The following is a 24414-nucleotide window of genomic DNA, read 5'->3' as shown; positions in this document are numbered from 1 at the left end:
GATTTCCAGTACGAATCCAAGGCGTGGGCTTGTTCAATCATTTCTTCCCCAAACCACAAAACTTTTTTGAACATTTCCAACCACCGCTTTCGGGAAAGGAAGGTTAACCGATCACAGCCTTGTCGGGTAGCAAGGCTGACTGGCAAAAGCCTCCAGATAATGCTTGCTGCTGCCCCGTCAAGCATCTGATTTAATTATACGGACACAGACATAAATCACACATGTTTCTCTGTGGAACTAGAGCTTGAGATCCAGAAGCTTTTTGCGACTCCCACGGCCATACGCTCGTTTTGAGCCCTCCTTTGGCAAGCCACTTCGCACATCTGATCAAATGGTTCACCATGTGACAGAGTCCCAAAGCCAGGTCTGCCCAACAGTGTTCATCACGCTCAGGTCAGAGCCCAAGAGACCCATGTCGCTTCCCCCAGTTTGGTTGATATAAGAATTGTCAGCGCCGTATTGGGCCGCGTTCTGGTTTGTTCCGTCATCATTTGATCTCTCTGGATCAAGCGCCGATACTTCCGGGAACATCGCTTGCACTATTTGTTAGCTCCAAAATACCACACAAGAGAATGACAAGAACCGTGATTCTTACCTTGCTGCATGATCAGTAAACCATTGTTGAAATCTACATTCTCGAAGCCAGAAAAGTCAAAATCGTTCATGGAAGCTTCAACTTGATCAATCGTAAAGGGAACCGGTTCATCATTCATCTGTGTCGTGGTTGGGTTCACAGCGGCTTCTTCAGCGTATTCCGGATCCCCGAAGGCAGGCCCAGGTGTTGCGTTAGAGGAGTCTGCTGTCTCTCTAGGTCTTATTCCTGATAAGGTTGCCATGCTTTGAGATGTGTCTGATTCCGAAAGCATCGCCTTGATCTCTCTCTCCCCGATCAGTCGAATAAGATCCTTTAGGATCTTTGATGTTTGCGCGGAGAGGAGGGCTCTGCCTGATAAGAACCGCGAGAGGGACATGATCCGAGCAACGGCCTGTTTAGCCATTTGCGCCTCCGAGGATAGCGGCCGTGAGAGAGCCACGACGCACAGGACCATGCCAGCCGTGAACAGATTGATACCGAGAAATGCCGCGGCGTGACTGTCCCGAGCCGAGATCAAGCATTGACGATACTGGCCGAGCTTTGAAGACCTGATTGCAGATTCCCAACAATTATCTCTGCTGGCAAGCAAGATTTCATGGACATGCCGATGCGACAATTTGGCGTCGTTGGCAAAATCGATCTGGCCGGAAGAGTACCTCGAACTTTGGGACCCGGAAGTTGGTGCGTCTGGCTTGAAACTTCGCAGATCTTGAGACAGTAACGGGCGGTGTAGAAGGATCTGCACATTGTCATAGGCAATCTGAAGCGCCAGTGCTTGTAGTATAAAAGGTCTGCTATTAGCTGTCATGGGTTCGGCGGTGTTTCGACACAGATCTTCCAACTTCAGCTCTGGCGGCAGAGAAGCGAAGAAGTTGGACAGCTCTTTGTCAATTCGATAGACCTTGAGCGCCAACTCCGACACACTAGAACTTCGATGAAAATACAAGTCACCAATGATAGGCGAAGAGATCTGGTACAACTTGATCTTGTACTTCAAGTAGGAAAATGTGGTGACTGGTTCCACGGTTCCATCTGGCATGGTCGCAGTTGAGCGAAACGTTGGATGCTGAATAGTGGTGTCGCCGATATTCTCTGGGATCTTGATATCAACTTCACCAATCGGGATGCCACAGGGTCGTCCATATATTGTAGCTGCAAATCTATATTGACATCAGTAGGAGGGCTGACTGCCAAAACCTTTTACATACCGATCGAAAATAAAAAGAGCCCAAAAGGTCCGTCTGCGCTCCTCTTTCGCAATTTCCGACAAACCTCGCCAGGTTGACTCTCTGTGCAGCAACATGAGTTGGGCACACCTGAGTCCGGCACCGAGAACAACGAATGCAAGATTGGGGCGACCGTAGTAGACATAGTATGACGCGAGAAGGACACACACTTGGACAGATTCGAGTTCTGCCGCATCATACACGGAGTGCATGCTGTCCTCGACCTTTTTGAGGGAGAGCTTTCGGAAGGTGTCCAGCTGGAAAGTAGGAAACTTTTGTCGCACATCGTCGTCCGAAGCATAATGTGCGCCCATGGACAGTACCAGAAGGATGAAGATTACCTGGTTCGACCTCGTGCGCGGGAATCTCCTCGATGCCATCAGCCTCTCATAGGAGGACCGGAACGTTGGCTCATGAAAAAGCATCATAAACCAATGTACAGCATCGAGATAGGTGTTGAGGAAATAGTCTGTCACCCGTTTGGAAGGTAATTCGAGGCCCAGTAGCTGTTCCATCGTGATATCATCCTGAGATATTCCGTACGTCCCTTGAGAACTACCCACGCCTCCAGGGAGTGCAGAGGTAGAGCTCTCAAGGATGATCTCAGGGCTGAAGTTGTCAATGATCTATAGTTGCCATCAGTTGCATGATCAACAAACAGTCCGGCAATCTGACCTCCTGTGTCAGTCCCGCTGATGAGATCCTCTGATTGTAGGCTTGAGGATCTGTCGCGCAAAGCCGGTCAAGGCTAACTTGCGCCTTGATTTTCGCGGGACTATTCGTTTGGTGACTGGGTGTAGAACTGTTCTCTTGGTCTTCGCCATGGCTGAACCGTGATTGCGGGGAGGAACTGGTGGCGTGAAGCGACGCTGGATGGACGGCTGTGGGTTGTTTCTCGTTCCGACCACTATCTGGATCGGTGGAAGATAGCCTTGACAACTTCTTGCGCCTGAATCCGGACAATCCATCCTTAGCTCACTAGAACGGTCTTTTCCTAGAAGGTTTATACAATTGACAAGCGCGACTAACCTTTGCCTAGACTCTGAAATACAGGGAACCTCGGACCTCAGGCACAACGAACAAGGTCGCTCCTGATCACACTGGCCATCGATATCAATAAGAATACATGATGAAGCGCGCTCTGGTCCACCCACCTTCAGTTTCTGTCTCCGGCATCTCTGACAAGCTGATTGAACGCGAGATCGGCGCTTTGCTCTTGGAACCGACGAGAGTTGTTGAGGCCATTCTGTTTCTGTGTCCATGACTAACTGTCCATTTCTGCTTCACAAGATATACAACTACCGAGGATTGGCGTTAAGAGAGGCCATCAATTAGGCCGCTAGAACCGAAGCTGGGCCAAATTGAACCTCATCGTCGCGCAGAGTTTCAGCGAGATGGAAATTGGCACGCAACAAACCTCCTAGCACTTCACCCATGCATGATAGAGACACTCAGTGGGCTGTGGGTGGGCAGACGAACCAGTGGGAATTACTAAGAATCGAGGCTGCACTAGGCTTAGGGGGTGGGGAACTGGGGGCACGGGGAAATATTCGGCGGGTGAGGGACAGCACTCCGTACCTAGGTACCTACCTAGGTACTATAGGGACTTATCGGAGCCTGGGAGTCGCTAATTCTCGTAGGCTAATGAGTCCTGAAGCGCGGAACTGAGCACTCTCGCCCTTCCTATTTGATCCGACCAGGATGTGTTCATTAATTGGCTGTGCAAGTGGTTGGACGAGTCACCTGGACTTCTTTATACAACTGCAGCAGTCATAGACCTTTGTGCCTCAAAAAGATGCTACCTGTTGGGAGAGGTGAATGGAAAGAATTCTGCGAAAAGGTCTTCATCTTTACACACACATTCGCTAGACCTCCAAATAAGACGAGCCAGTGCCCGAGAAAGGGGACCTGCACAGCGCGTCTATGCCGGGAATATTGATACATGTCCTAATCTATGCATAACCTCTTCTCCGACGTCCCTGGTTCCTTGGACGCTGGGTCACCACAAGAGGGTTGATTTTGTGCTTATCTCGCGTCTTGTAGCCGGATTTCGCCTGGTGACTGGTCAGCATTGGGGAACAGACACTGCGGAAGAAGCACACTTACCGGGATGCCCCAAGGGCTCACAGGGATGCGATTACCCTTGGATTTGCCCCGACCACCACCGTGTGGATGGTCTGCTGCGTTCATGGCCACGCCTCGCACAGTTGGTCGAATATTAAGCCATCGCGATCGACCTGCCTTGCCCAGAGAGGTATATTTGAAGTTGACATTGCTTGCAACACCAATGGTTGCTACAGCATCTTTGTCAATCAGTCGAACCTCGCCGCTGGAAAGGCGCACAGTAACATAGTTAGCCGCCTTCTCGAACTTCCTCAGTTGATCTGTGCTCAAGGTAGACAGATCCATGTCGCCATTGTCACCAATCAACTTCATCATCTCTTTCTGCACCGTGTCTTCCCCTTTGCCAATGATGATTCCATGTGTTCCCGCACTGCGGCAGATCTTCCCAATGTCGCCTTTTGTCGGTGTGATGTTGAATATGGGGGTGCCCACAGGGATCATGCCTAGCTGCAGACAATTGCCCCTATGCGCTGTTTTGGACGCTAGGACACCCTGGTCGATGTGCCCACCCATCTCGTCGATGAGTGACTGTGGAAGGCCTGACCGATAGCTCTCAACAGTGTCTCCGGCCCGTAAGCCTTCTGCCGCCAGGATGTAAGTCCTTTCTTCGGTCTGAAGGTTCTTGACAAGGGCGATATGAGCAGTGCGGCCTGGGTCGTGCTCGATTCGCTCGACGAGATGTTTTCCACCAGTACGCCGTGCAAAATCAACAATTCGTATCCGTCTCTTGTGTCCACCTCCGCGATGTCGAACCACCACATGACCAGTATGGTTTCGGCCACCTTTGCCGTGGCCCTTTTTGGGAAATGTGAGAGGCTTGTGCGGTCTGCCTTTCCATAAATGTTCGTTCAATGGACGGACCAGATGTCGGATACCTGGTGTTCGAGGAGTATATCGGCGCAGCCGAACTTCGAATTTGGAGAGAGATGTTCGGTCGTCTGCCTGAGCGAGGGGGAGATCGGTGATGGGAGTGTCTGTGACCGAGCCACTCGGATGCACGGGGTCGATGACTTGTACCTGCGCGTAGGTCCTGCGCAAGCTGGGTGAGGGAAGTTGACATTTCCTGCACAGCGAACGGAAAGGTATTCGTGGTTGTAACATTTTGCGCGGCTCTAGAAAACACGAATAGATATTATTTTCTTGTTGACCAACTCATTGTCTTGGAGCAATGGTGTACAAAGCAACTTAAAGCACAGGGTTGCTTGGAGCTCCGATCCAAATTTCACAAGCAAGGGTGGAGCACGGCTGGCCGATCGGCAAACATGCCTGCCCAAGGCTCTAATCGTAAAGGGGCAAGCGCAGCCTTGTCCATCTCTACTTCACGCTCCGTCTCATGCTTTCAGAATGACCGCACCCTCAAAGAGAGTCTTTCTCTTGTTTGAGCGTTTCCCCTTCTCATTAGCCTCATGCTGCATGACCCAGTCAATTTTCCCCTTGTCAATTGGGCCCTTTGATCGCATAAACCATGAATAAAGGTGCTATGGACCCCGACATAGGGTATCCCAAAAGTACGTCGCGAACGGCGAACACTGCGCCACGAGACGCTGACAACATGATACAGATCAGATGAAAACCGACGAAGGCACACCTGACACACGCACCGTTCCTTCTCACAGCAACAATGCTTCTCGGCGACGCAGCTCACGTCTTATCAGACCAGACCGTGGAATGCGATACTCCCAACCCGTCGGTCCATATCCAAAGCCGTCATTCATAGCCGCCGTCAGACAGAAAGGCTCCGGCACCTTGAAGCAGGCCCTGGAATTGCCTCCGATTCAGACTCTTAATTTGTTGACAGACAAAGAGTTGAAGAAGGGCTTTGACGTGCAGCAGACAGCTCCTAAGATTGATCACCAGACACAGGCCTCCGGAAAAAATGAATGTATGATAAAGCATCCCGTTCTGAAGAGCCCTCTCAAGTTTTGCAGATCAGTCAGTTGGTGGAGTCCAAGTGCATGCATCTGCATCCCCTTTAGAGAGCCCGATGACTTGTGGCAGCTCGAAATTTGGCCCACGTAATGCAACCTACCAGTCGCCTCTTCAATTGCTTCGAGCGAACAATCAATCTTCAGGAGATGGCGTAGGAATGCAGAAAGATCAACAACGCCACACAACAACGCCCAACCAGCATTCAGGACTTCACACTCAGCAACAGGAATTCGCAAATGCACCTAGGTCAGCATGGCTCCTGCTCAATTGCACCTACCTTTGAGATGCACTCCGTGCTAACGAGAAGAAGCAGGCCGCCGACCTTTCGGGAGAGCCGATGCCAGCAATACAGTCTCACAGGTATAGGGGATACTCGGTGAGCAGGATAGTAATACCCGAATACTAACCCTTTCCTTCCAGGACATTGCACGAATGGTATGAATTGCCCACGCAGCCACGACCCCACGAAGGTTGCTCTTTGCCCATCGGTCTTGGACAACCAATGGTGTTCCCAAGGTATCAACTGTAATCTCAGTCATGTCCCGACCCAATACACCTCGCCAACGTGCGAATACTTTCTCGCTGGACGATGCAATCGATTCCCTTGCCCCTATTTCCATGCTCAGGTAGCTGCTGGGGCAGTGCCATGTTCAGACTTTGCCATTTTTGGCTACTGCGAGCAGGGAGGGAGCTGTCGTCATCGTCATCTCCGTCAGTGCCGTGATCATGCCAGACTTGGTATCTGTTACAACCCCAGATGCCCGCGTACTCATGTTGACCAAGCAGGACGTGTGGAGATTGGGCGGCCGTTGAGCAATCCTGGAATCCAAAGGCCTTTAGATATTGTGGGATCCCGAACGAAAGGAAACCCCAAAGGACTGGATACCGGGGCCCCCAAAGCTTCCAACAGTGATAAAAACAATGAGGCGGATCCCATGGACAAGGAACGGCCGTTCCGTAAGCAGGACGACTTTATCCCATTGTAAATGGGTGATGCTGGATTGTGTGACAAAAGGGGCTGCAATGCAGTTGAACATGGAGGCGCTACCAGGACTAAAGGGAGATGAGTGCGCCAGGAGTAACAGGATCTGTTAAGATATGAAGGCAAGGGCGGTAACTCAGCGAAGGGTGTCGATAGTGCTAGGGCAGGTTGAGCTTGACTTGGGCGAAAGAATGCAGAAGGGTAATTCAACCAACTGATTTGTGACTGTCGAGAGAGAGCTTGCAGCCAGTCCCGCATGTTCATTAGCAGCTCTAGCAGCTCTAGCAGCTCTAGCAGCTCTAGCAGCTCTTTTGTGGAATCGAGGCATGCTCGGCGCAGTGTAGGAAGTACTAGCGAGAGGAAGAATGGCGTGTCGACTTCTGACAAGCAGAAGTTGCCTCGAGGAGACGCCAGACCCGAACAGGCTAGTCATGACCTTGACGAGTTCTCCGCAGGAACTTGAACACCTGCACTTTTTGGCTCATGTGTTCCGTGCGTTGGTAAATGTCAGTTCAACTTTCAATCTGTGCATTTTCCTTGAGTAAGGGTCGCATGACATAATACATACACAACGACAGGTTACGGAAAATCCCAAAAGGCAGGCCGCCATGGGTGCAAGAAAGCTCCTCCCCACGCCCTACAGCTTCTCCCAGCTCCAGACACTCCCGCTCTCCATGCGCCAGTCAATACTGAGAGCGCAGCACCTACATGATCCTTCCTTCTCAATCTCCGCCCGGCGGGGACTGAGCATCTACCGCGCATTATCCTCGTCCTCCGCGTCGTCGGCCTCTACCTCTACGCAACACATCCCCGCCGACCCTGACCGGATCGTGCGTCCCCTCGTCCCTCCACCGCGCGAAGGGTCAGGACCTCTCCTCTCACGACGTCCCGACCGCGCCCTCCCCGACCTTCCACGTCCCATGATATCGATCTGGCTCAAAACCCTACCAGTATTCATCGTGCTAGTGACCGTTTCATCGCTCGCAATCTTCAACTACGAAAAGTCCTCCTCCTCGACCGTCAACTCGATCCTCTACGCTCTGCGCACCAACGAGCACGCCCGCGAGCTTTTGGGCGATGAGATCTACTTCGCCAGCAAGTTACCCTGGATCAGTGGCGAGTTGTCGCCCATGCAGGGAGTCATCGATATCAGCTTCTGGGTGAAAGGGACGAGGGGGACGGCAAAGACCAAATTCGTCAGTCTGAGGAGAAAGAGCCGCGGTGGGTTTTTTGAGACCTTGGAGTGGAGCTTACAGACGGAGGATGGGACCGTGGTACAGTTACTGGATAAAGAGGGTACGAGGGATCCCTTGGAGGGGCAGAGGTTTGATTAGTTGAAACAGGAGGCAAGAGGTCAAATTGAAAAGTAGGGTTTTTGTACATTAATCTTGTATCTGGCGAACGACCGGCGACGGGCGAAAATGCAAGCCCTTCCGTCGGGTGCAGAAAAATGAGCCGAGTGAGGGCTGAATCTCCTCCAAAAGAAGCCAGATATATATTTTCTCTTCTTCAGTCGCCCGGTTTGACTTTCGATCCCTTCGTGTTTATGCCCGTGCCAGCACCAACTGCTTGCCGATGTGGCATCTTTCCAATATTCCAACCCCAAGATCTCAACGTCTTGACGACTTTGGGCAGCACCGCGGCGGTGAGGGGGACTCGGATGAAGATGAAGGATTTGTGCACGGCGTACGCGAGGGCGAGTTGAGTCCAGATACCTGCGCGACACAGACGCGGCAATTGTTAGCTTTCAGATACCTCAAGAGGGCGGGAGGACATGTGAAGGGAAAAACTAGAGTAGAAAACCACATACTAGCATCCTCGCCCTGGTTCGCCTTCTCGGCGGCTTTATACCCGTGATCATTCGTCGCGGGCTCTTCTTCCAGCACCCTGCCTTCTTTCCGTAGAGCCCGCTGCTCGATCACCTCCTTGACACCGCTTTCCTCCGAAACCTCCTCGACGGCCCCGTCGACGGCCACCTTTGCGGCCCCCTGGATCGGCCACTTGACGATGCCCTTGACCGTCTCGACCACCACGTGCTCGTAGTGTCCGATGGTCTCGGTGCCAATCAGGCGCACCGCGAGGAAACAAAAGGGGAAATCGAGCGCCGAGAGCGCAAGGTAGACGCCCACGGCCGTCCAGCCGTACTCGCGCGACATGGTCTTGAGGCGCTCCTTGATGGATGGTTTCTGGTTCGTGGTCGCGGAACTGGAACTGGAACTGGAACTGGTATTCGAGGAATTGTAGCGCCGGCCACTCCCTGAAGTGACATTATTTCGCCGCCGCAACGCTTGTTGTCGACCTCCCTGCGTCCGGAACGCTTGGGAAGAGAAATTGCCTGCAGGTCGCTGCGTCTGTATCGATCGTCGGAGGAGGGCTCGCTGGGGTGGCTGGAGGGACGGTGGTCTGGTGCGGAACGACTGCTGCAGCGGAGCTCGAGTCTGATGGTACATGGCGCGGTGGTGGTGTGTCGCAGGCAAACGGCACCGCGCCTGGGAGAAGAAGAGCTGTCGTGGAAGAGCTGCGCTGCGCTGGAACACGCGCATGCTCTCCATGGTCTTTGTCCTGACGCCTAGTGCCCACAGAGGAATGTTAAAATGGGGTTGTGAATATAGGTAGTATGGGAGGAGTGTCCAATTTCCCACAGAGCGAGGGAAGAAAATAATTACGTGCACGTCGACTTCGGTGCCTTGACCCGATCCGCACGATGTCATTTTCCATTCATTATGATTCTCTTCAGCCTCTCGGAGTTGGCAACCCGATGGCTCCGGACTTTGCAGCCTTGCCTGACGAAAAAGGGGGCGGATACTACTGGAATTCTTAGCGCAAATATGATGAGTTTCAACCAGCTTATCGTCATTCAAGTACATTTGAACACGTCTGGAGTTATGCCCCTGATAAAATTACAGCCCGCTCACATCAATCTCGATTACATCAGCGCCAATTCGCTGGCATGTACTCCCGAGCTCAAGATTCGCATCATGCATCAGTTCGTCCAAGTCGTACCAAGTTGCTCAAGCTCTTCCCTCTCCAAGCTTCCGGACACTCGTAAAGCCATGACAAGCCTCGAGGATACAGTCATCAGCACTCTGTACAATCCATAACAGACTCTGCCGGCTTCTCTCTGAGAGGCCGCTCCTAGCCATCATCGCGTTCGGTGCAAGCCATGCGTTCCTATCCTCTTAAGCATATTTTCGGGGCCTTCCTCTCTTTTTCAGACCCATAGCAGTATCGGAAGGCTTTGTAGGCGCCACTCGACTCGCGTTCGCAGCTCCACCATTAATGGCAACCCAAGCACCGCCCGGCCTACGAGTCTGTGTCCCGTCGTCCGAATCATCACTGTCCGCCCACTCCGAAGCCAAGGCTTTCGCCGTCGACACCACGGCTCGCTTCGGTACTGTTGGGGCGAGGGGAGAGCGTCTCGGCTGTTCCTTATTATTCTTGACAGGCTTGGGATGTGAAACAGCTTCTTCCTCTTCCTCTTCTTGATCTTCTTCTTCTCCTTCATCTTGCTCCTCCTCTTCTTCTCTGGCAGGGGCGACCTCTTTCTGAGCCGGACTAGCGGCCTTATTGCGCGAGGAATGTCCGTCCAAGAACGAGTTCTGTGACCAAGCGTCGTCCAGGTCTTCGCTGTCATTCTCCATCCACTCAATCGCTGCCATTTTCGCCCGTCGATTCGCCGACGCTTCTGCTGCGGCCTTCGCCTCGCTCAAGATGGAGGCAGCTGAGGTCGATGGGGCGAGTGTAGTTTTCTTTCGAGGAGGTACTGATGAGGCCACTGAGACCGATCTTTCACTCCGCTCGGCAGGGGAGCTTGTTGCTAGAGTATGGACAGTCTGCGCCACCGTCAGTTTGGGGGCCTTTGTGGCCATTCGTGGTGCTGGTTTGGGACCGCTCGGTCCAACTTCAACGGGCGGGCTCGACGCAGAGCTCTCATTCTGTACGGTTTCGTCGTCCGAGGATGTGGAAGAATCCAAATCCGCGTCGACGTCGTCCAACCTGACCACTTTCGGTGCCGGCTTGTTTGCAGATTTGTGGCGCTCGGAAGAAGGCTCATGCTCAGAAACAACCTCACTGAACTCGTCCTCCGAGGGTTCTTCATAATGTTTGTGTTGCGTCCGAGTCTGGCGCCTGGTAATTTCAGCGTCGGCTCGTGGTCGAAGGGATCCATCTGCGGCAGGTTTCCTGCGGTCACGATACCGACCGGGCATGAATTCGTCGTCCTGTTCAACTTCAACATGTTCAACACCTCGCCGAACCTTCTTCTGCACATTTCCATCGGCAGTGTTGAGAGCTTGGAGATCAGAGCTGATGACCGGTGCAGGGACTTCCACTCCGTTCAACGCCTGCCGCGCAACATTTGCCATCCTTTCCATTTCTTCGAGTCTCGCTTTCGGAAGCGGCAACTTCACAATAAGTGATTTTCGCACTTTGTTCTTGTCGGCTTTGGCTTTCTTGTATTGATAAGGGCGGTCGCCATCATCGATCCTCCCACGCTTGCGTTTACGCTCGACCATTTCAATCTCTGTCCCATCTTCCACGCCAGCTGGTGCGTACCCTGGAGTCACGATCGCTTGCTCTTCTTCAACAGGGACAGGAACATGGACACCGATCTCAGGATCCGGATAGTCGTATGTGATGGCCTCGGTTGGATCATATGCATGCTCGACGTCTCTGATGACGCCACCCTCGGGGAGAGCGTATTGAGATGTAAGATCGATGGGAACCACTTCTCCTCTGACTTTCGCCCCTTCTGGGTTCTCGTCGTAGTCATCTTCGTCCTCTCCGGGAGATTCGGGTGGACCAGCAGGTTCCAGAGCTGGGTCGATCGGTATGCCTCCTTGTCGGGCTGGGTCGATCGGTATGCCTTCTTGTTGCGCCAACCGAAGGAGGCCTTCTTCCACTCCGTCATCCATCTCGTGGTCACCGTCAACGTAGTGTTCTCCTAGCTCAGGCCCCGTAGCTTTGGCTGCCTCTGCCTCTTTCCGACGCTTTTCAAGGCGACGGGACTGATCCCCACGATCATCTCCCGCCTTCTGGATCCAGGCAATATTGGAATAGCCAAAGTCAACGAGGCTTTCCACTGAGCGGGGATCTGCTATTGCCTTCGTGTTATGACCGAGAATCGTTCCAGATGGTGTGTAGGGTTTGTATTCTGGTTTAGCCCGACAGTGACGGCAGCCACAGATGTTCAGACAGCTCGGACACAGCCAGTCCGGTTCGGCAAGGATATCCTGTGGCATCATGTCGAACCTTCGAAAAAGTGTGCCGTAGCACCAATGTTTGCTGCATTTGGTGCACGCAGCTTGCTTCCATTTGGGTTCCCAGTGAAAGTCAACATGGCATCGAGCATGTGTCCTCAAAAACTTCTCAGTTCTCTTGATCTTCTTCTTTTTCTTCACATTCCCGTTTGCATCCACCTCCTCCACTTCTTCGCGATCGTCGCCTGTCACAGGTGACTGCGGACGCCGGATGTCACGAAATGGCCTCCTTCCTAACTCAAGCTGGCAGATCTGCGCCAGTGTCCTTTTGTTCCCGAGCCTGTCCAGTTCGATCTTAAGTGGCATGGGAGATTTCTCGGTCAATCTGCCTTCATACTGCAGGATCTGTTGTCGAAATTGTTCGTGCTTCTGTGTGAGTTCTCCCCAGGGCCACTGCTCAACCCATCTCAATTTTGATATGCACGCACAACTTCTGCCCATTGCATAACATTCCATGCAGATGTCATATGTGTCTTCGTCACCGTTCGCCAACTGCTCGACGCAATTAGGGCATGTGAGGAACCGGTTGAAAATATTGCAGCGGCAATATGAACAAGTAATGTTGCTGTCATAAGGGATATACTCAACCTTCTTCTCGATGCGGTCAGCAAGGAAACTTTCTGACACCAAGATTTCAGTAAACAGAATCTGCAGCCTGCGAAAGTCTTTTTCTAGTTGCCGGACTTTCGAGTCACTGGGCATTTTGTGTTTAAGTCCCATGGATCTTTGCTTGAATTTCTCTGCCAGCCGAAGGAGTCTCGAGTATTTCTGCATGGTGTAATAAATCATTGCCTTGTTCTTGTACTGTTCATCTCGGCACACCATCCTTGCTCGGGGCAGAGCTTCATGCATTGCCATTTCAAGCGTTTCCACAGTCGTTCTGTTCCAAGCGACTTTCATGGTTCTCGTTCCACGGTTCCACACCTGATGCGGAGCCAATGGAGGAATAAGAATAAAGTCGCCGGGCTTCTGTTCGACCACATACGTCTTGAATGGTGCATTCTTCCACGCGTTGACCTGGGCGAAATGGTTTTCGATCTCAATGTCATGGCCAAGGCGAGAGAGCCAGTACTCGGCGACGACTTGCCGTTCTTTGGACTCAGTCATGAACCAGATCGAGGAGCCCGGCTTTGTGAGTTTGCCGTCCTCAGCGAGTCCAGTGGAAGCTTCGACCATAATGTTCTGACCAAGACTTGCGCACATCTCTCGGTGGGCGGGGGTATAAGTGCCTTCGTGGCCGATGTAGCACATCAGGTTCTCTGCACGCATTTCTTTCGGAAGGCTGCTCATCAAATCTCCCGCTCTGGCGATCCCCTTTCCCTTCCTCATGCCTGGCCTGATAGGGTCGTTTTCGTCCACTGCCCCAAACCCACCCACGTCACCTGTCGATTCGTTGAGATAGAACAGACCGGGAGGAATGATTTCGGACAACTTGTCTTGCCACAGCTGCGGGCAGTCGATATCCTTGAGGTACATCCGCTGACGCTGGGGATCCTTGTAGTTCCGTGGGGTCCACTGATTTGTCAATAACGCCATGTGGTTCAAGTAGTGGCCGATCGATAACGGGACGTTGGTCTTCTTGGTGAGATCTCTCGCATTTTCAACTAAAGAAATGCCCGTTAGAACATAAACATGGTGCGAGTGTAATGTGGAGCCCATACCTTTTGAGCCGCAGTTGTCGCGGAGCCACTGTAACGCGAATGTCCATCTGTCGAGTCGCTCCTCGTAGCCCTCGATTACAAGAGGCTTGCCGCCCAGGATGACATGGATCAAGACCAGCTTCTCAAAGTTTTCCAGGCCTTGGTGATCTATCATGTCGCAGTGGATGCGCACAACCCACTCGAAGTTAGGCTGGGACTCAACAAGGGCTTTCAGATCGAAATCGGGTGAAATGGGCTCAAAGGCCGCACAGGGTCTCGTCGACGGCATGATTGGCCACTTTCGAGTAGAGGATAAACAACCCTGCTCAGTTGTACAACTCTTCTCCTCCGCAAAAGTGATTTAGAGATGAAGCGCATCCCAACCGAGGCCGTGGGACACTGTGAGGCGGAGAAAGAAGTGGATGGTCAGTCGGTGGACGCCTGCTCGAGGTAAGATTAAGGCGACTAGAGGTGGAAGGAAGTGAGGTGAGTGGAAGAAGGTGACAATGTAGTGAGCGGAATGTGAAGCGGTGCCGCAGCCGCAAAATGACGAGGCGCAAGTAAATCTTCACTTCGACGATTCGCGACGCGCCCGGGTGTAAAGAGACAATGCGGAGCAAGGCTACACTATGCCTAAAACAGAGACCGCGACCTCGATCCTTCTCAGCCTTGCCATGGAACTTTTCAATGTCTCTTCCCGAAAGTACCATGGAAGCCCGCTAGACATGTTCGGCACGTTAAGGCCAGCGCATGCAAAGGTCCTTTCTCAGGCCTCTCGATTCTCTATTCAGACTTCAACATGTGTGCGTGGGTTTCGGCGATATCAGCACCGGATTTTCCATCATGAAGCGACACCATGGAAACAAAGACACATACCCGCACTGGTTTGCTTCTCGAGTCAAGGGAGACATCTAGCGACCTCGGCGTCGCCTACCCCGCTAGGCCAGGATCTTCCCACGATCTACAAACCTCCCACCACCGGCATCATATCAAAACTACCCTCGTCATGGATCCCGTATGCCGAGCTTATCCGCCTCGACAAACCCGCGGGAACCTACTACCTCTTCTTCCCCTGTATGTTTTCGACGCTTCTGGCGGCGCCGATGGCTGTACCAATGGCTTCACCACTGGAAGTGGTATCTACGACGGCTCTCTTCTTCTCCGGTGCCTTGATCATGCGAGGCGCCGGCTGTACAATAAATGATCTCTGGGACCGCAACCTGGATCCACACGTCGAGCGTACACGACTACGACCCATTGCGCGGAAAGCTGTTTCTGTTGAAAATGCAATTGTATATCTAGGCGCACAGCTTCTTACTGGATTGACTCTGCTCTTACAATTTCCCCTACCTTGTCTCTACTATGGAGTTCCGAGCCTTGCTTTGGTCACTTTATATCCTCTGGCGAAGCGAGTCACCCATTACCCCCAATTTGTTCTCGGCTTGACGTTTTCATGGGGTGCCATCATGGGCTTTCCGGCGCTGGGCATCGACCTCGTCTCCAACCCCGGCGCACTTGCGGCTGCCGCGGCATTGTATTCCAGCTGTGTCGCGTGGACTCTCAATTACGACATGATATATGCCTACATGGACATCAAGGACGATGCCAAAGCGGGCATCAAGTCGATCGCCCAAGCACACCAACACAACTCAAAGGCCGCTCTGTCTCTCTTCTCTGCCGCTCAGATTGGACTCCTGGCGATTGCCGGCTATTTTGCCGGAGCAGGTCCGGTGTTTTTCATCGGTAGTTGCGGCGGTGGTGCGCTGGCTTTGGCAACCATGGTCCGACGGGTGAACCTGAAGGACGTTAAGGATTGTTGGTGGTGGTTCAGGAACGGTGCCTGGATCACGGGCGGAGTCATATCACTCGGCCTGCTCGGAGACTATCTTCATCGGAAGACCCAGGAGGAGTCTCAATCCACGACTCAGACCATAGGCGGCGCATAATAGCATTTCGTTCGTCACTGACCGTTCACCTCTCAATCCAAGACATAAGACCATAGGCGCCTAGTAGCAACTCGGTCGTCACTGACCGTTCATTTCTCCATGCACGACTTAGACCATAGGCGGTGGATAATAGCGACTTTGTCGTCACTGACCGTTCATTTCTCAATCCACGACTTAGACCATAGGCGGCGCATAATAGCATCTCGGTCGTCACTGACCGTTCATTTCTCAATCCACGACTTAGACCATAGGCGGTGATAATAGCAACTTTGTCGTCACTGACCGTTCACCTCATAAAAATCCCGAATGCCGAGTCCCAAGTGCTCGTCAACGTAACCCACAATCTGCCTCCAATCCATCATAGCGCCATCGCCTGTATCTCCACAAGCCAACTCCTTCTCCGTAGGTCGCAGGATCGTGAACCAACCGTCGTCCTGGTTGTCCGCGCCCCAGTCTTCTTCTAGTACTTTGATATGCTTGCGGGTGATCGGGTGGCGCCACATGGCGGTGTTCATGGCCGGGGCGACAAAGATCCTCTTCTTGCGCATGTCGATCAAGCCCGTGGTGTCCCAGGCGCGAATGACACTCAACAACAACCCGTCGCTGATGCCGTTGACGATTTTCGCCATCGTGTTGGCCGACAGCGGGGCCACAATCAGCACATGCGCCCACCGCCTCAGTTCAATGTGCAGGATCTTGTCGCCTCGCACCCACGGCTTCGACCACTCGTCCTCTTCATGGTACACGCCGTCCACCCCCGGATAATCCAGGAGAGACCGCAAGGGTGGTTGTTCGGCCGACTGGCCCTGCAGAAACTGCTCGGCGGCCTCTGTCAGGACGATGCGGATCGACACGTTCGGGTGCGAACCGAGCGATTGGGCGATCAGGGGGATCTTGATCGCTGCTACGGAGCCGCTGGCGGACAGGAGAATGTGGTGTTTACCGTCGTTTTCATGCGCTGCGGCGGAGAATCGCTCGCCGCTGCTGGTGGGGTTTGTGGTCATAGCGTATGGCTTCTTGGTGAGATGTCTGGGAGGAGAGGGACCAAGCAGTGTCTTTCTCAGGTTCTGCATTTCCCTTTCTTCTTGTGTAGAGCGGTATTTGAATCCATTCGTGGATTTGTCAGGCAACTGAAAAGGAGAGGAAATACCGTGTAAATCTGGGGGAGAAAAGCGGCTCGCAGAGTCTACACCACAAGATGGACCTCAATTTGTCAACATTTGAATTGACATCATCCTCCGAGCCGCCATCGAACAATTTTCTCCAACAGCAACTCACGACCTTCACCTTCTTCTTCAGAATACCCGACAAACTTCCAAGATGCTGCAGAGAACGTTAAGAACACCTGTAAATACCTCATCCCAGCATTACATTCCCATACAAAAAGGAAATGGAAATGGAAACTAATTAATCGAAAACAGGCCCTCCGCGGCGCCCTCGCCTCCCTCTCTCCCCGCGCCACTCCAGCCTCTCTCCTCCCTCGCATATCATCCTCTCTCTCCCAAACACGGCTGCTCTCGCAGGAAGTACGTGCGGCGATCGACAGAGCCGTCGCCTCGGCGCCCGTGGTGCTGTTCATGAAGGGCACCCCGGAGACACCGCAGTGTGGATTCTCCCGAACGTCGATTCAGATCTTGGGATTGCAGGGCGTGGATCCGAGGAAATTCACCGCTTTCAATGTCTTGGAGGATGAGGAGTTGAGGAGTGGTACGTCTCGCCTCTCTCCCTCTTCATGTTGACATCCATTGGGAATGAAATTTAGAGAAGGCGGAAGCTAACAACCAATCGCGCATGCTGTGTTTACAGGAATAAAAGAATACTCCGACTGGCCCACGATCCCCCAGTTGTACGTCGACAAGGAGTTCATCGGCGGCTGCGACATTCTGATCAACATGCACAAGGACGGCAGTCTCGCGGACCTACTCGCCCAGAAAAAAGTCATCATCACAGAAGACGGCGACGAAGATGTCGAATCCACACCAGCTGGTGGAGACAAGAGTGGTGGAGACGTGGAGGGCCACAAGGCACAGGAGGTAAGGGCGGAGACGGAGCAGAGTACCGGGGCAAGGTCGAAGGATGCGAAAGGGGAGAGTTCGTGAAAGGCATGAGAGAGGCTGAGGCCAGGACAGGACATGGGAGCGGCAATGCATGTTTGAACGGAGTAACAATGTGAGGATCTGCGGCCGACCGTCTGGGTTTAGCAAGCTCAGGCCCATGCTCATGGAGGTTCCAAACCAAACGTCTCGCGAGGGCGATGCTCCGGCGTCGAACGTGTTCTCAAATCATTCTGAAAAGACTGACGACGGGCTCGTATTCACATACATAATGTCCATTTTCCACAATGCATCGGCGACAAATATGTACAAATATGTACAAAAAATAAACAATATATACCCCCCCAAAGACACCTCATCCATCATGTATCAATCCGTCAAGTCAACTTTACCGCTGGCTTCCAGTCAAGACTCGATTGCAGTCCGTTGCCGATGCCAGGGGTAATCCGAAAAAGAAAAAGCAAACCTGGCGAAGTGATTCAAGGGCTCATTGTTCGTAGACGGGTCCCTTCTCTTCCTCAACCACAACACCCCACTCATGCTCCAGCCGGCCATACATGATGTCCTTGAGGGCCTTCTTCACAGCCATGGCAAAAGCGGCCCCCTTGGCACCTGCGGCGTCCTGTGTCTCTCGTCCCAGGGGTAGGACAAGATCTGTGCCTCGGAAATGGATGTCCTGCACGGGGGCGATGAAGAAGGCTGTCCCTGCTCCAAACGCCTCGATGAGTCGACCTTCCCTTTGGGCGTCGATGAGTTCATGCATGGTGAACTTCCTCTCGGTGACATCCACGTCGCCTCCCCCGACCGCGCCCGAGCGGACGAGTTCCAACACCGACGCGCGCGTGACGCCTTCCAGGATGACGCCGTCTCCCAAGGGTGCGGTGACCAGCTCTCTCCGCCCAGATTGCTTGTTCTCCCACAACACGAAGAAGTTGGAACCGCCGGCTTCCGTGACGAAGCACTCGTCCCCAAACAGCCACAGAATCTGATCGTAACCCCTAGCCCGAGCTTCTCCCTGTGCGACAAGCGAGGGTCCGTAGTTTGCCCCAACCTTCGCATTCCCAAATCCGCCCGGCCAAGCTCGGATCATGTCATGTCGTGAAGCGAGGAGGCGCATACCATTTGAGGCTGCTACGTGTTTTGACTCGGGCTGGGTACCAGCGGCATTACCAGCATTGAGCGGCGCAGGGATAGAAGGAGGTTTGCAACTTGGGTCGTCCAAAGACGGAAACATGACCATGATAATATACATGAGCGCCTCCTTGGGTCTCTGCACGCCCAGAGCAGGTGCCGTTGCTATCATCGTAGGTCGAATGTAAATGAAAGATCCCGGCTCAGCAATCCATTTTGGTGCCTCGACGCCAACGAATTTCTTCAAAAGCTTGACAAACTCCTCTGGCGGGAAGCTGGGCAATGCAATTCGAGCTGCTGATTGCAAGAACCGCTTGGCATTGCGGTCGGCCCTGAAAAGGCGAACCTTGCCGTCAACACCCCTGTATGCTTTCATTCCTTCGAAACACTCGGTGGCATAGTGCAGGACAGATGCCGTGGGCATGATGGCAAGCGGCCCGTAGGGCCGAATCTCGGGTGCTTCCCACCCAGCTTTCTCCGTCCAGCGAGCGGTGAGCATGTGGTCTGTTGTGCAGCTTTGCGACCAAACTTCTGCCGAGTTGGCAGCGGGCACATGCTTGGGATTCAAATTGCGGGTTATAGTCAGTTTCGAAGCATCTAAATCCGCAACTTGGAGCCCATTGGAGGCAGTCTTCTCGAGGATTTCGGCCGTGCCAGCCTTGGTCAACTTCGAAGTATTGTCAAGGGTGGGTGAGGGTGGGGAGACAGGCGAAATTGCCGCTGGAGCCATAATGGATGATCAAGACTTATTGACTCAAAGAACAAATAACGTATCAAGCCAGGCAAAACGGAAATACAAGCAGCTTGCGAAGGAGGGATGGAAGGAGGGGAAGAGAAGCCAAAAAGACCTGTACGAAACTAACCTTTGACTCATATATGGCATTCGGCAGAGGCGGACACATTGAAAATTGCAGTTCAACAGACATTCGATGGTGCTTCAGTGGACTCCTGCAAGGTTTGGGGGTGGAACGAGGCTTGCGCCCCATTGATGGCACATTCAGAGATCCGTTTCGTTGGTTCTGCCAGTCCACATCCTTTGACGATCGCGACTTACCACGTTCCACGCTAAAGCAGTCCGCCCTTGAGAATACAAGGCCTTATCAGGCCGTCCGATATCGAACGCGAAGGACGACTGCAGGGGGTGGAGACGTTGCATCACATGGCTGCTGAAGCAGAATCGAAAGATTTTCAGGCGAGAAATTTTCCACCAGTGTGTTTATGCTGAGAGGTGGCCACAAGTAGCAACACGATGAAGCTCCCCCCTAGAGTTGAGATTGGCGGAAGAAATCCCCAGCTTGAGAGAAAAACAAGGCTCCGCCGAAAAATTCCAGCATCAATTCCGCGATCCGGCTCAACCTCATTCGACCCTAAGTTGGCGCGGGTATTCGCGGATATTAATTGTCGAAAACCTCAGACTTCGAAGCCGAAACGCGGGCCGTGCTCCTCTGCCGCAGTCTGCACACAAGACGCTTTCTCTTCTTTTCGAGGATAAAAAGGTCAGCTGTTGCAATTATGACCTCAGAGGGGACTGCCTGACGCGCATTTGAGTGTCAGCACGGCATCAATGAGCGTCCACGTGTTGCATTCCCTGCCGGTGTGGTCGAGACCAGTCAGACCTCTCCCCCTCCCAATGTCTTTCACAATGCTGCAAGCTGTTCAATGGACTGCATGAGGCCCTTGAATAGCTTATTCTTTTGCACGGTGTATTGCTGCGATTTGTTATTAGCCTGGAGTCGAGCGTGAGAGAAGGAAGAGCGCATACTTGCTGCATGTCGGTCGCCGCCTTCTTGGTTCTGTTCGCGATCTGGCCCACGGTCTCTTCCAAGCCCGTCATGTTTTGATCCAGTTCTGCATGGCGGTGATGTATCTCGTTATGGATCTTTTGAGCAGCGTCGAGGGTGTTCTCGAGTCTTTCCTGCTGGCCAGGCTTCATGGCTCCACCTTGGAGCTGAGTGACCAGGATCGACTGCTTACCGAGGGCCTCCACAGCAAGTTTTATCAGGTCGAATTGGATATCTTCCCATTCATTCCATAGTTTGCACAAGAGCTCCTCTTTCTCTTCGCGCAATGCACGAAACTCCGAAATACGATCTGTGAGCAGGACTTCATCACTCGACCTCTCGTCCGTGACCTTGGTCAATGCTTCAGCAGCGAAAGGTCTTTGCAAAGGCTCTTCGATCTCTGTCAATTCGCGAAAGTGCGTTTCAACGTCAACGGTGAGTTCTTCAAGGCCTCCAATCAGTTTTCTCTCGACCTCGTCTAGCTGTGTTTTGCTTTCGATCTCCACGTTCTCTCGGTATTGTTCGAGGCTTTCTGGGCGTGATGAGTACAGACCGATCATAGGGAATGTTATTACCTCTAAACCTATCTGCTAGAATTGAGCTTGGGCGTGGATTTCTGTCATTTTCTCTGCTCTTTGAGATTCGGTGGGACTCACGCCCGTCTGAATGACGGACTCTGCGAGGTTTGGTCGCATTTGGTGGAGGTATTGGTTGGCGATTGAGTGGAGTTTTGGCAGTTGCATCACGAGAGCGAAGGAAGAGGGATTTCGCAGGCATAGGATGAGATTTGCTGTTGGCGGACTGCATGTTGCTGCGTCAGTGTGTAACACAGTCTGATCAAGGACGATGAATGTGAGCTGAGTTGAAGGCGCGGCTGCATTTGACAGCTTCGAACTTGCGATTTTCCCACTTGTCTATTTCGAGAGCGTCTTTGATTCCCGTTCTGCTCGTGGGATGAGCATTCGATTGTCTTCTTGTCTGTGCTGTTTTGCTCCCTTTCGGCTCGTAGCGAGTACCTTCCTACCTACCAGGTAGTTTTGATTCTCTAGCCGCAATGTTGTCTTTTCCCTCTACATGCTCGCTATATCTGATTCCACCCTACCACAATCTTCGCTGCGTGCAACATCGCCGACATCTCAAATAAAGAGCACCATATTCATCTTTCAGCCTGCCCATCGCCCTCAACCCAAAGCTCGTCGGAAATGACATCCTGGACACGCTGGGAAAACGGCTGCACCGCCACAGGGACACAGTTCCCTAATGTGCTTGCTTGCAGAAGGAGGGGCATTGAGAGTGTGGCACCCAATCGTCATGGTCCAGGCTGCTAGCAACATCCTTGGAATCAACAGCGATCGAGATGCAACGGTGCAAGGGCGCTCTTGCCCTGCGTCATGGGGGTCCTTGGTCGTGCAGATCCTGTGGCTGTCTAGCGTATTTGTGATTGGTTGAAGACCATGATCTACCACGAGAACTTCCATTTCGATAGATAAACCTGTTTTCGTCTATTCCCTCTTGATCTCTTATGGAAAGCCAAAAGAACTAAGGTTCCCTCATGCGGAGTTGTAGCACCCAGTGGCCCTCGCCAGATGACGTCGCTGGTTCTTGGAGGAAAGAAGCAGGTAAATCCCCCATTCCACGAGGTATTGATAAACCTCCATGTTGGCTCTATTTAAGTCCTGACAGTTCCACTTTCACTCCACATTCAACAGACACAACACATCCGAGCCTTCAAGTCGAATCCATACCAAATAAACCAAAACAACAAAACGTCAAAAATGGTTCTAGGAAGAAAATCCAAGCGCCATCCAGGTGGAACGACTGTCACCACTACCACGACAACCACCCACCATCCGCCCGAAGAAAATGGCCGCGGCGCCCGTGCAGTCCGCACCAAGCCCACCCTCAAGCAGCGCTTGATGGGTGGAAGGCGAACCAGGGCGACTGGAGCCACTGGAGCCACCGGTGCCACCGGTGCCACCACCGCTGCACCCACACGAAGACGTCGGGTGGGTGCGCGTCGCACACCCGCAACAGCCGCCACCACGACTCCCCGCCGCAAGACCAGCGTCGGCGACAAAGTCTCCGGCGCGATGTTGAAGTTGAAAGGGAGTCTTACGCGGAGGCCTGGGCAAAAGGCCGCGGGGACGAGACGAATGCATGGGACGGATGGGAGGGGGGCCCATCGATATTACTAATGACCCTGATAATGGAGCAGGGCAGCAGAGGCAGCAGACACCCCCATCCAAGCCTCGGCTGCTGGGCAGGTTCTGGTCTGAATCCCTCCTGTCCGCTTGGAGGAGCAGAGAAAGATTGATAAATTTGTCCCCGTTCTTTGGTGCTGGCACCACGCGAAATGAGACTGAAGGGAGCATGCTGCCAAACAGGGCCTCATGGTGATGTGGCATCACCAGCTTCAGCTGTAAGAATATCACGGGAGAGATACCACAATATTACTCAGAATTGTAATTCTATTGTTGAAACGAAATATGGTCAACATTTTGTCATTGCTTTTGTTCTTTCGTCTTTCGCCTTACAGCATACAAAAAAATCCCTTCTTTCTGATCCGCTTCTCTTCCGTCGTACTCGACATAGTCGACATGGAAATTTTTCATCATGTCACGAATGAATCGCATATCCGCTTTCCGTCTCTTCTTGAAGCAGAAGTAGCAGGTCGTTTCGGGACCGACAAGGTCGGTCAGTGTCTGGAGCAAAAGCGGGAAAGCGGGTTCAAAATAGACACAGTCCGCTGCTAGGACGATGTCCGGGTGTTGTTGGGTACCAGGTGATAGTATAGTGGGCGGAGGCGCAGTGCCCCAATCGTAGACCTCCGCGACGACCTTGTCTTCCAATTTGTTAAGAGCGATATTCTTCCTCATCAGTGCAAGCATGGGTATCTGATCCGTAATGTAAATCTTGTGCCCATCGTCGAAGTCTTCACACCCAAGAGCAAGGGCCAGTCCCACCAGTCCACCGCCGGCGCCGATCTCCACGACGGATTTTCCTCGCAGTGAGCCGGTCCGGTGGTGTTTGAGCATGTATTTGGCGAGGACCATGCCAGCGGGCCAGAGTTGGCCGCCGCATCCTTCTTGCAGGTCCTCGTGCAGGAGGAGGGGCGTGTTGGACGGGAGGAGATTGTCGAAGGTGAGACTTGTTGTTGCGGGCTTTTTGCTATCTCGCTCGGGGATGAGGGTGGTTGAGAAGGCAAAGACGTTGTTCTCTGGAGAGGGGGAGCGGGAGGCAGGCATGTTTGGGTGGGGACGACTTGGACAGAGGGCTTATCGCGCTGCAGAAGCTTTCATCATGTGTTCGCCGTCGGACTGAATGGATGCTAAATAATGACCAGTGTCACGCTCAGCGCATGCTTTTGGTGGTCTCAGTGATATAGACAGTCTAGAAGCACGAAACTTTTTCCGCAGGAGGCTCTTTCTGCAAGGCTGCTGATAGCCCCGATATCAGGCACCGGAAATGATTGGATGGTAGCTTAGCGGACAGAGAATCCGGGGTAACCATGCTCATTAGCGGCAGCTGTTCCTACCTAGGTACTTTGGAAGCATTATTACTTTGTCCAGGTGTGTGAGGTTTTCTCATCCGCTCGCAGCATTCAGCAACCGGGAATTGGAGGTGTTCAAAGCACATGAAAGGGCCTTGGATGTAAAGGACCCCGATGGCTCGTTCGATGATTGGAAGGTGAAAGAATCCCAGCACCGCCCGGGCTCCAAGATTAACGTCAGGTGCTCGCTCTTGATCC

General features: G+C 52.8%; 14 protein-coding genes across 14 annotated transcripts; 6 read left to right on the top strand and 8 right to left on the bottom strand.

Annotated features, from left to right (window-relative positions):
• Positions 1–336: 336 nt before the first annotated feature.
• On the bottom strand, positions 337–2336 carry Z520_12108 (uncharacterized protein; the record flags this gene model as incomplete). Its single annotated transcript, XM_016782595.1, has 3 exons — positions 337–539; positions 596–1755; positions 1804–2336. The coding sequence occupies 3 exons, from the start codon at positions 2334–2336 to the stop codon at positions 337–339; spliced, it is 1896 nt and encodes a 631-aa protein (XP_016626350.1).
• A 1437-nt stretch (positions 2337–3773) lies between these two features.
• Positions 3774–5046, bottom strand: Z520_12107 (uncharacterized protein; the record flags this gene model as incomplete). The annotated part of the gene is made up of 2 exons (XM_016782594.1): positions 3774–3875; positions 3928–5046. 2 exons carry the CDS (start codon positions 5044–5046, stop codon positions 3774–3776), a joined length of 1221 nt encoding a protein of 406 aa, XP_016626349.1.
• Positions 5047–5410: 364 nt separating this feature from the next.
• Positions 5411–6315, top strand: Z520_12106 (uncharacterized protein; the record flags this gene model as incomplete). Its single annotated transcript, XM_016782593.1, has 4 exons — positions 5411–5453; positions 5507–5827; positions 6188–6234; positions 6295–6315. The coding sequence occupies 4 exons, from the start codon at positions 5411–5413 to the stop codon at positions 6313–6315; spliced, it is 432 nt and encodes a 143-aa protein (XP_016626348.1).
• A 96-nt stretch (positions 6316–6411) lies between these two features.
• On the top strand, positions 6412–6860 carry Z520_12105 (uncharacterized protein; the record flags this gene model as incomplete). The annotated part of the gene is made up of 2 exons (XM_016782592.1): positions 6412–6500; positions 6632–6860. 2 exons carry the CDS (start codon positions 6412–6414, stop codon positions 6858–6860), a joined length of 318 nt encoding a protein of 105 aa, XP_016626347.1.
• Positions 6861–7464: 604 nt separating this feature from the next.
• Z520_12104 (uncharacterized protein) lies at positions 7465–8190 on the top strand (the record flags this gene model as incomplete). Its single annotated transcript, XM_016782591.1, has 1 exon — positions 7465–8190. The coding sequence occupies one exon, from the start codon at positions 7465–7467 to the stop codon at positions 8188–8190; it is 726 nt and encodes a 241-aa protein (XP_016626346.1).
• A 175-nt stretch (positions 8191–8365) lies between these two features.
• On the bottom strand, positions 8366–9408 carry Z520_12103 (uncharacterized protein; the record flags this gene model as incomplete). Its single annotated transcript, XM_016782590.1, has 2 exons — positions 8366–8571; positions 8667–9408. The coding sequence occupies 2 exons, from the start codon at positions 9406–9408 to the stop codon at positions 8366–8368; spliced, it is 948 nt and encodes a 315-aa protein (XP_016626345.1).
• A 627-nt stretch (positions 9409–10035) lies between these two features.
• Positions 10036–14043, bottom strand: Z520_12102 (uncharacterized protein; the record flags this gene model as incomplete). Its single annotated transcript, XM_016782589.1, has 2 exons — positions 10036–13718; positions 13776–14043. 2 exons carry the CDS (start codon positions 14041–14043, stop codon positions 10036–10038), a joined length of 3951 nt encoding a protein of 1316 aa, XP_016626344.1.
• Positions 14044–14383: 340 nt separating this feature from the next.
• On the top strand, positions 14384–15700 carry Z520_12101 (uncharacterized protein; the record flags this gene model as incomplete). The annotated part of the gene is made up of 1 exon (XM_016782588.1): positions 14384–15700. One exon carries the CDS (start codon positions 14384–14386, stop codon positions 15698–15700), a length of 1317 nt encoding a protein of 438 aa, XP_016626343.1.
• Positions 15701–15975: 275 nt separating this feature from the next.
• Positions 15976–16704, bottom strand: Z520_12100 (uncharacterized protein; the record flags this gene model as incomplete). The annotated part of the gene is made up of 1 exon (XM_016782587.1): positions 15976–16704. One exon carries the CDS (start codon positions 16702–16704, stop codon positions 15976–15978), a length of 729 nt encoding a protein of 242 aa, XP_016626342.1.
• Positions 16705–17020: 316 nt separating this feature from the next.
• Positions 17021–17799, top strand: Z520_12099 (uncharacterized protein; the record flags this gene model as incomplete). Its single annotated transcript, XM_016782586.1, has 3 exons — positions 17021–17047; positions 17122–17407; positions 17507–17799. 3 exons carry the CDS (start codon positions 17021–17023, stop codon positions 17797–17799), a joined length of 606 nt encoding a protein of 201 aa, XP_016626341.1.
• A 442-nt stretch (positions 17800–18241) lies between these two features.
• Z520_12098 (uncharacterized protein) lies at positions 18242–19615 on the bottom strand (the record flags this gene model as incomplete). The annotated part of the gene is made up of 1 exon (XM_016782585.1): positions 18242–19615. One exon carries the CDS (start codon positions 19613–19615, stop codon positions 18242–18244), a length of 1374 nt encoding a protein of 457 aa, XP_016626340.1.
• A 907-nt stretch (positions 19616–20522) lies between these two features.
• Positions 20523–21226, bottom strand: Z520_12097 (uncharacterized protein; the record flags this gene model as incomplete). Its single annotated transcript, XM_016782584.1, has 2 exons — positions 20523–20594; positions 20648–21226. The coding sequence occupies 2 exons, from the start codon at positions 21224–21226 to the stop codon at positions 20523–20525; spliced, it is 651 nt and encodes a 216-aa protein (XP_016626339.1).
• Positions 21227–22441: 1215 nt separating this feature from the next.
• On the top strand, positions 22442–22861 carry Z520_12096 (uncharacterized protein; the record flags this gene model as incomplete). The annotated part of the gene is made up of 1 exon (XM_016782583.1): positions 22442–22861. One exon carries the CDS (start codon positions 22442–22444, stop codon positions 22859–22861), a length of 420 nt encoding a protein of 139 aa, XP_016626338.1.
• Positions 22862–23167: 306 nt separating this feature from the next.
• Z520_12095 (uncharacterized protein) lies at positions 23168–23911 on the bottom strand (the record flags this gene model as incomplete). The annotated part of the gene is made up of 1 exon (XM_016782582.1): positions 23168–23911. The coding sequence occupies one exon, from the start codon at positions 23909–23911 to the stop codon at positions 23168–23170; it is 744 nt and encodes a 247-aa protein (XP_016626337.1).
• Between the last annotated feature and the right edge of the window lie 503 nt (positions 23912–24414).

The sequence above is a fragment of the Fonsecaea multimorphosa genome (genome assembly GCF_000836435.1).
Source record: "Fonsecaea multimorphosa CBS 102226 unplaced genomic scaffold supercont1.47, whole genome shotgun sequence".
NCBI classification, from domain to species: Eukaryota; Fungi; Ascomycota; class Eurotiomycetes; order Chaetothyriales; family Herpotrichiellaceae; genus Fonsecaea; species Fonsecaea multimorphosa.
The sequence above is the reverse complement of the archived record's forward strand: the minus strand, read 5'-3'. Positions and strand labels throughout refer to the sequence as shown.